Source organism: Pipistrellus kuhlii, unplaced genomic scaffold, assembly GCF_014108245.1.
Source record: "Pipistrellus kuhlii isolate mPipKuh1 unplaced genomic scaffold, mPipKuh1.p scaffold_m20_p_2, whole genome shotgun sequence".
Lineage (NCBI taxonomy): Eukaryota > Metazoa > Chordata > Mammalia > Chiroptera > Vespertilionidae > Pipistrellus > Pipistrellus kuhlii.
Genome location: NW_023425515.1, coordinates 70,178,930 through 70,187,242, shown reverse-complemented (window position 1 = coordinate 70,187,242; position 8,313 = coordinate 70,178,930). Strand labels below are relative to the sequence as shown.

The 8,313-nt window shown below is 39.6% G+C and overlaps 1 protein-coding gene and 1 pseudogene across 1 annotated transcript; one reads left to right on the top strand and one right to left on the bottom strand.

Moving 5' to 3' along the window:
- Window positions 1-112, top strand: LOC118724957 (annotated as a pseudogene).
- A 4,327-nt stretch (window positions 113-4,439) lies between these two features.
- On the bottom strand, window positions 4,440-8,042 carry LOC118722971 (ferritin, heavy subunit-like). Its single transcript, XM_036445117.2, has 4 exons — window positions 7,935-8,042; window positions 6,903-7,037; window positions 5,883-6,008; window positions 4,440-4,568 (listed from the first exon to the last, which is right to left on the bottom strand). The coding sequence occupies exons 1-4, from the start codon at window positions 8,028-8,030 to the stop codon at window positions 4,440-4,442; spliced, it is 486 nt and encodes a 161-aa protein (XP_036301010.1). The 5' UTR covers window positions 8,031-8,042.
- Between the last annotated feature and the right edge of the window lie 271 nt (window positions 8,043-8,313).

The window sequence follows — 8,313 nt, the reverse complement described above, 5'->3', positions numbered from 1 at the left end:
ATCGCTTCTCGGCCTTTTGGCTAAGATCAAGTGTAGTATCTGTTCTTATCAGTTTAGTAAAGAGGGAATATGCTAATTGACTGCCCTACACTCAAAGATGGTGGCATCCACAGCCACAAGATGGTGTCACCCAGTTACCTCAGCCCTGCAATGGTGTCCACATGCCTGCCTCTGGAGTCCCCGAGTCCCTTTAGCCCCCCAGTGCCAGCTCGAGGCATAGGCAAACCTCAGATGTGGCTGCCCAGCCACCCAGGGCTGCCCAAAGCTCATGTAACCAGGGCTGGCCAAGGCTTGAATTGTCAGCTGAGGTAACAGCAGAGGTGTGATGGGCTTTGCCTTCCCCGGATCCCTAGGTTGCCTCTTGCCCCTGAGTGCTCCTGGACTGTGAGAGGGGGCAAGCCGTGCTGAGGGACCCCTGCTCCATTGCATGAATTTTAATGCACCAGGCCTCTAGTCATATTATGAAAGAAAATAATCTCTCCTGAGAGTCAAAGACAGTTGAGATTTTTGAAGGAGACAGCCAAGAGGGGTTGTTTTAGGTCATGCAAAGGAAATATTCCCTATGATAAGGAGAATAAGCATGGCCCATGAGGGTAAGTGTGGGTGACACACCACAAGTCAAAGGTGACTGTTTAAGGCAAGCATCCCACTGCTAAACAAATTGCCATAAGGGGAGACCTTCTGGATTGGATGTCCCAATTTCAGAAAGATCCAAGACCAAATGACAGAGGAGTCTTCTGGCCTAATGCTAGGACTTTTGAGACCAGAGAACTTTTGAGAAGTCAGTAAGACTAAGTGGACAGAAGATTTGAGACTAGGGAAATTGTGAAATGTCACTCATCTAGAGAAGATTGGCCGGTGTGGGATGGAGGCTCAGCAATGCAGAAGGAGGGGTTCCTGATCTGGCATCCTCTTTGGGTAGGAAAGGAGGCCTAATTGAGGCAGGCAATCATGTCACCGAGTATGATTCAGAAGTAAGTCCAGATTGAATTGATCCTGCCTACTGCTCTCTGAGTAGCAAATTCAGGGTGATCAAAGTGGGGACAATGGCTTCCCTTTCCTATGGAACCCTCCCAGATTTCAACACCAAATGTTAGGGTTGCCAAAGGAGAAACACATGAGGCCAAAGTGTTCAATAATTATACATTTATTAGGTCATCAGGAGATCAAATGGGCTAAGCTTCGAAATGGCACCAGCACCCAGGGATGGGGAATCGGAGGTTTTTAAATCTCTCTCTCTCTCTCTCTCTCTCTCTCTCTCTCTCTCTCTCTCTCTCTCTCTCTGTGTGTGTGTGTGTGTGTGTGTGTGTGTGTGTGTATGTGTGTGTGTTTGTTTGTTTTTTTGTGTTTTTTTTGCAGGGAACTCTCTTGATGGGTCCAGATCCTGGGAAAATCCAGAGGGGAAAAATAACAGTCTTACCAAGTGGAATATATTCTAAGCAAAAGGAAATGTTGGTTGTGAAGTGGTCTAAAGGACAGTTTCCAGGGAAGGTGATATCAATTCAATTATTACACCTCAGCATTTTGAAGATTATTTCCCTATTTTCTCCTTGCATCTATAATAATATTGATGTGAAAGCTGTTAGTAATATGGCAGTTTTCTTTCTTTGTAAGTGATGTATTTTGCAATGAGCTTTTACATCCTTGATACTATAAAAATTTGCTACAACAGGTATTTTTATCAATTTATCTTCTCTCCTGGAGCTATAAATTAGATCTTTCATTGGAACTCCCTGTCTTAATATTTAAAATATCATTTGGCTGAGAATTTCTTAGCATAACTTTAATATCATTTGTTAAATTAGCTGTGAATATTTCAATATTCAATCCATTTGTTAACTTGAATTTTTCCCAAATCATGTCTAATTAGATCTTTCTATTTCACTTTCTCATGTCAAAAGAGATACTTCTAGGATTAAACGTGTGGTTTTTGTTGTTGTTGTGTTGTGTTCTATTTTGTTTGTTTTTTACCTTTCTCTCAATTTTATTGTAAACATAAAATTGTATTAGGAAAAATAGTCTTTTTTTTCTTAAAAGAAGATAGTATAGCCTAGTTAATAAATCAAGTGGAAATATTAAAAATTCACTTTTTAAATGAACATAATCTTTTAAGATTAGGTGTCAATTTCAGTTATCTGTTGTCTTTTTAGGTTTTGAAGCAACATCCTATATAAAAAGTTTTTTTTATATAGGATAAAAACATCCTATATATTAAACATCCTATATATTAAAAAAAGCCTAATATGTAACATCTTATATATTAAAAAAAAAAAAAGCCTAATATGCAAATCAACCAAAAGCCAGAATGACGGGCCAAAAGACCAGTCACTATGACATGCACTGACCACCAGAGGGCAGATGCTCAATGCAGGAGCTGCCCCCAGCTCACAAGCCCCATGTTAGCCAAGGTGGGCACCAGTGGGGGCCTCCTGATCCTCCACTGGTCACCCCACAGATAGGCCCTGATTGCTGGCCAGGCCTAGGGACTCTATCCATGCACTAATTTCATGCACTGCACCTCTAGTTGGTTAATAAAACCATAAAGATTTCAAATATAGTAGTCAACAAAACATCTGCACACTGCATCAGGCACTCACCAGTTAAAATAAAGTCTCTTTCAGTCCCCATTTGTCCCTTCCTTGCCCATTTTCACTTCACCCACCCCCCTTTTCTTCTATCATCAACTGCTGTCTATGCCCATGTGTCATATTTTTGCTTAATCCATACACCTTTTTCACCCAATTCCCTCCCATCTGACAGCTATGTATCTATGCTTCTAATTCTACTTGTTAAATCGCTTTTTGTTGATTATGTTACATGGAGTTGGGGCAAGCAGAATCTCCCTCTGTGAGTTCTTGTCTCATGAAGTTTGAAGAATAAATTAGTGGACTAAAGATTTTAAATAAAAATGTGGAAGTTTATTGCAAGCATATGTCAACTCACCCTGGTCAGGGGTTCCCAATTGGGAACAGCCTGCTTGCTCTCTCTCTAAAATGGGAAACATTCTAAATCCTGTTCTGAGTCTCTTTATCTTCAGTTTAAATATGCTGGCAGCTCTTTGTCTGAACATTACCCTTTCTAATTGGACCTTTCCTTAATTCCTTAATTTATGACCCCTGTGCCTTCCTAATTGGTCATTCTCCTGCATAGTATCAGTTTCAAAAGTCAAAGCCCACTTGTTGCCCTCTCCCCTTATCTTGCAACATTCTTCAATCCTCTGTGAATATATGACTTTCTCTTGTACTGGTCATATTTCTCTATGAAAGAATATCTTCCCCTTGTAACATTTCTTTACCCTCTGTGAAAGCAAGTTAAGCAGTCTGGTGTCTTGGAGCTGTCTCCTTCTCTTCACATATGCATTCCTCTCCCATGGATCCCTTTTTTCGTAAAACTACCTGTCCTGTCTCTAAAATTCATTTCAATTAGATTCTCCATATAAATGAAATTATGAGGTATTTGCCTTTCTCTTACTGGCTTTTTTTCACTAACATAATAATTCCATTATGTATTGGCTTTCTTAAAGTGTTCTGGATACTTTTATATATTAATTTACTTAATCCTCTCATTAACTTTATGAACTAAGCATTATTAATCCTCCTTTAAAGATGACTAAACTAAATCAATGACTGAGGTAAAAAGTTACTCAAGGCCATGGAACTAGTAAGTTTTGGATCCAGGACACAATCCTATAGAGCCCCCTTTCTTCCCAATGAATTAGCCACCCAAGTTGCATGCTCATTGCTTGCTCCTGAAAGTAATTACCCCAATAGCTGCTAGCTTGCCCACAGTGGATGGCGATGGTACATCCACACAGTTTGCAGTCTTAATTGCTGTGTAACTTCCTGGTCCCTATGCATACCTCAGGCTATGAAAGGGCACCTGGGTTGCAGCTGCCTGTCCTCTGTAAATCTTTCAGGTGAGTCACCATTTCTAGAACAAGAACTGGTGTTTTCAAAGTTAGCTTTACATTGGTTAGAAGAAAATCCACTATTTTGTAAACTTTAAATATGTGGTATACATGTTGAAGGAGAGGAAAACATTAGTTAGGCCTTAGGTTTTGCTACTTAATTTATACTATACCTACTTGGACTGTTTGAAATTCACAAATCTTAATCCTGCATCTGGGAGATGGAGGCGGCTTTTTTTTTTGGGGGGGGGGGGGGGGGGGGTGTGTGTAATGCACTCACAGTCCCCAGAAAGCTTTTTACCAAACTTACATTGTTGGAATTAACCCTTTTTGTGCTTCAATAGCTATATGTTTATACATAATTATAATGCAAAAACAAATTTATTTCTACACACACCCATGAAGGAAAGCAGTATTCTGACAAATGGAGAAGATCAAGATTCTTAAGCAGCTGATTTTGGGACCTACTATAATACAAAGACTTGTTGCCTTCAGATATTAGGTCTATTTACTTAACACTTCACCAGGCTTTTTAAATGAGTCTTTCTCTTCCATGGTTTCTCTTCATATTCTCTAATTCCTTATGCCATTCTATGCGCAATTGCAGGCAGTTTGTCTTTTTATTCTGTTCATCCAAGAACTTCCCAAAGAAGTCTAAGACCTACAGAAATAAACAGGGGCAGTCCTTTAGAAACCTTATCTGCAACTGGAGGCAATCAAAAATCTTTCTACCCAAATTGTAGCTCATAGACCTGCAGTCTTAGGAACTTATTAGAAACACAGAATCTCAAGTCACACTCCATTCCCACTAAATCAGAAAGTGTATTTTAAGAAAGGACTAGACCAATGATCAGCAAACTCAGTCAACAGAGCCAAATATCAACAGTACAACGAATTAAATTTCTTTTGAGAGCCAAATTTTTTAAACTTAAACTTCTTCTAATACCACTTCTTCAAAATAGACTCCCTCAGGCCGTGGTATTTTGTGGAAGAGCCACACTCAAGGGGCCAAAGAGCCGCATATGGCTTGCGAGCCACGAGTTTGCTAGACAGTTGATATGCACATAGAATTTAAAAATCACTGATCTAAGATATTCAAGACCTCCAGGTGAGTACAAATACCCACTTTCAATGAGTATGAGTGTTAGAGCATCTTATTAAAAGTACAGATTAATTTAAACAAGCTATTACTGCAGTGGTTTCCCACCTTGTATTTTTTTTTTTTTATGACAGAGATTTCAAATAGGTGCCCAGACCTGATTCCCAAAGATTTAGATGTAAGTGGATAAGGCTCAGGTGTTTGTATTTCTTCAGAGCTCCAAGTAACTCCAATATGCATCTAGGATTGATAACTTTTGTATAAAGGCATTTTCTTCACTTTGCTTTCCTGAGATACTAAGGGTTTGGTGAGAAAGGAGTTACCATCTCAAGCTGGATTGTTCACCATTAACCAGAAAGACTTCAGGGAAGTCTGTAGAATAATAAGTCATCATTAACATCACTTTTGTAGGGACCATCTAGGACAGTGGTTCTCAAAGTGTGGCCCCTGGTGAGCAAGGAGCAGCATAATCTGAAAATGGGTTAGAAATGCAAATTTTGGGCCACCACATGAAAGCCATTGAATCAGAAATTCTGGAGGGTGGAGCCTAGCAGGTTATTTGAGTAAGCCCTCCATGTGATTTTGGTACCCATTAATTAAGCAATCCTTGTCTAGATTCAAGAGCCAACAAAAGTCATTTTATGTAATTATACAGAGTACATTCTTCCTCATTTTGTGATAAGTTGCATTCCTTCTTACCAAGGCACCTACTTCTCCCACCTCCAATCTATTCCCAGAAATAGGTTCATATAATTCCTTGGCGGAAAGCAAGCACAAGTTGGATGACCCACTGCATTGGATCCACTTCCCAGAAACAAGTCATAATTCAGAGGTGAATGATGACATTGCTTTCAGGACCAGTTACTAACAACTTACATCACATTCATTTCTGGAGGAAGCCGTGGTCTTCAGGTCTACCAGAAGCTGAGTTAACTGTTTCTCCAGTTCCAGACCATACTCTAGAGCTTTTATGCCGGTTTGCCAGTTATCTACCTCAGGCCTCTGTTAGGGAGAAACAGGGCAGTCACAGCTTTCTTACATCCAACTTTTTGGGTCTCATTATGTCTAGGTTTTCTAAATTTTGTGTCACAATGGAATTAACCTAACATTTTAAGTCCTGATGTCTGGATATCAGCTACAGACATTGTGACTTAATTGGTATGGAGTACAATCTCAGCATCAGGATTTTAAAAGCTCCCCATATGCTTATAAAGCATGGGTACCACTAGAACAGCTTCATGCACTATTTCATTAACTTTTGAATTCCTTGATGGTGGTTTAATTACATAATAACCAGACATTACTAATTCTCTTCATAAAGCTGGAGTTAAAAGAACCCCTCAGATAAGCAGCCATGTTTCTAGATGTCATACCCCCACTAAGGATTAAATGAGTCCTACTAAGTGTCTATCCCCATGAAAAAATTTATTTCATTACATAGAAGACATAGCCATTTCAAATACCAGTCTGTGCTAAAGATATGATATAGGATGCTAACTGTTCTAGAAGTGACCATTCGAGTTCTGCCCAGAGCATTAGAGTCACCTGGGGAACTCATTAAAATAAAGCTCCTTGGGACCATCTCTAGAGCATCTGATTCAGTTTGTCCATGAATTTGCATTCCTGATGATTTCCCAGGTGATGCTCATGCTCCTGGTACAGGGACCACACTAGTTGTGGCCCATTGAGAAAACTTAAGCAACTACTTAGTATCTGTAATTTTCTCAAAATGATATGAAGAGGCTACAAAGAAGACAGATGCTTACCCTCAAATTCAGTTTCTATAATCCTGTGTATAATGTGGGTAACCCAGCAGGTTAGGTGGCAAACAATAATTTAGTTCTCTAGACCCAGTAGAGGCCCCAATAAAATCATTTCAACAAATTACATAGTCACCTTAATCACAGGAAGGCAGATTGTATTCCCACATTTTCTTAGATATTTTATGAGTTGCTTTCCATTTTCCCTCTTCACATCAGCTTGGTCTTCAAGGAAAGCAGCCAAAAAAGGTTCTTCAGTGGAATTACAGGCCTGGGACATGGTGAGAATAGGGAGAAAATGGAAGTGAGACAAGATGATTTTTAAGGCTGGAAATCTTACACAAACTCACTTTCTTGTGGTTGTCCCAAAGAGACCTTCTTCATTCAGGCTGGGGTCCTTGGTTTGACCTTTGACTGCCAAAAGGCCCCAGCTGTTGTTCACACCCAGGCTACCTCGAAGAAAAGCCACCCAGATTTTAATATACTAGGGCCTAATCTTTGGCTATTATGGCCTCTTTAATGATCAGATTTGTGAACCCCACATGCTAACACTTATATTCAGCAACACTGTAAACACATGAAAACTCCAGTAAAATTTAAATGCTATTTTGCCAGGCTGGCATGTCTCAGTGGTTGAGCATCAACCTATGAATAGGGAGGTCACAGTTCAGTTCCTGAGTAAGGCACATGCCTGGGTTGTGGGCTCAATTCCCCGGTGTGTGGTCTGCAGCAGGCAGCTGATTAATGATTCTTTCTCATCATTGATGTTTCTATCTCTCTCTCCCCCTCTCCCTTCCTCTCTTGAATCAATAAAAATATATTAAAAATAAAATTAATCAATTAAATGACATTATAAAGTCAATTTTTTTTCACCAATCCTAACACATCTATCTTAACTCTAAAATAGAATATGGGTGAAAATTATTCAGTCTGCCACCAGTGTCTGTTGCTCATAATTTTGACAACCCACAGGAAATAATTGTGATTCACCCTATCATAGCCCATAGTTTGCAATCACAGCTCTAAATCATTAGGACACAAAGCAGCAAAATCCGAACCAATATATTGCTTTTTCATCTATCATCACACCATAACCACCATTATTAAGGAGACACAGGATATATCATAGCTAAAACCTCCCTCCTATTGACTCAAAAACCACACTAACCATAGATAAATAAGCATCACTGACGTGCAGCTCATAAGATGCCAAGTGATTAATAGCTCTACTACACTCGTCAGAGAGCAATTCCTTGGCTGCCATCTCAGCTTTAGAGAAAACCAGGCACGAAAAGTGCTGTGCTACATAATAACCTAACAGACTTCTTATATACTAGTAGGCAAATAGCCACTTTCATACAGCTGAAAACTAGATGAAATTCCATACAGCTGTGATTAACAGCTACTCATCTGGGAATGAGGACACTGTTTCTGCACCAAAGAACCAATCTCACCTGAGAAAAAGATGTGAATGGGGAGGAAGGGGAAAATTATTTCTCCTTAATATACCAGCCAGTGTACATTACAGATTTTCTCTATGATTTTTG

Coding starts and splice junctions, on each gene's coding strand:
- LOC118722971 (XM_036445117.2), bottom strand. CDS start 8,030: ATGGCAGCCAAGGAATTGCTCTCTGACGAGTGTAGTAGAGCTATTAAT. Junction 7,038..7,934: donor GTGATGCTTATTTATCTATG/GTTAGTGTGGTT, acceptor ACCATGTCCCAG/GCCTGTAATTCCACTGAAGA. Junction 6,009..6,902: donor TCTGCCTTCCTGTGATTAAG/GTGACTATGTAA, acceptor TCTCCCTAACAG/AGGCCTGAGGTAGATAACTG.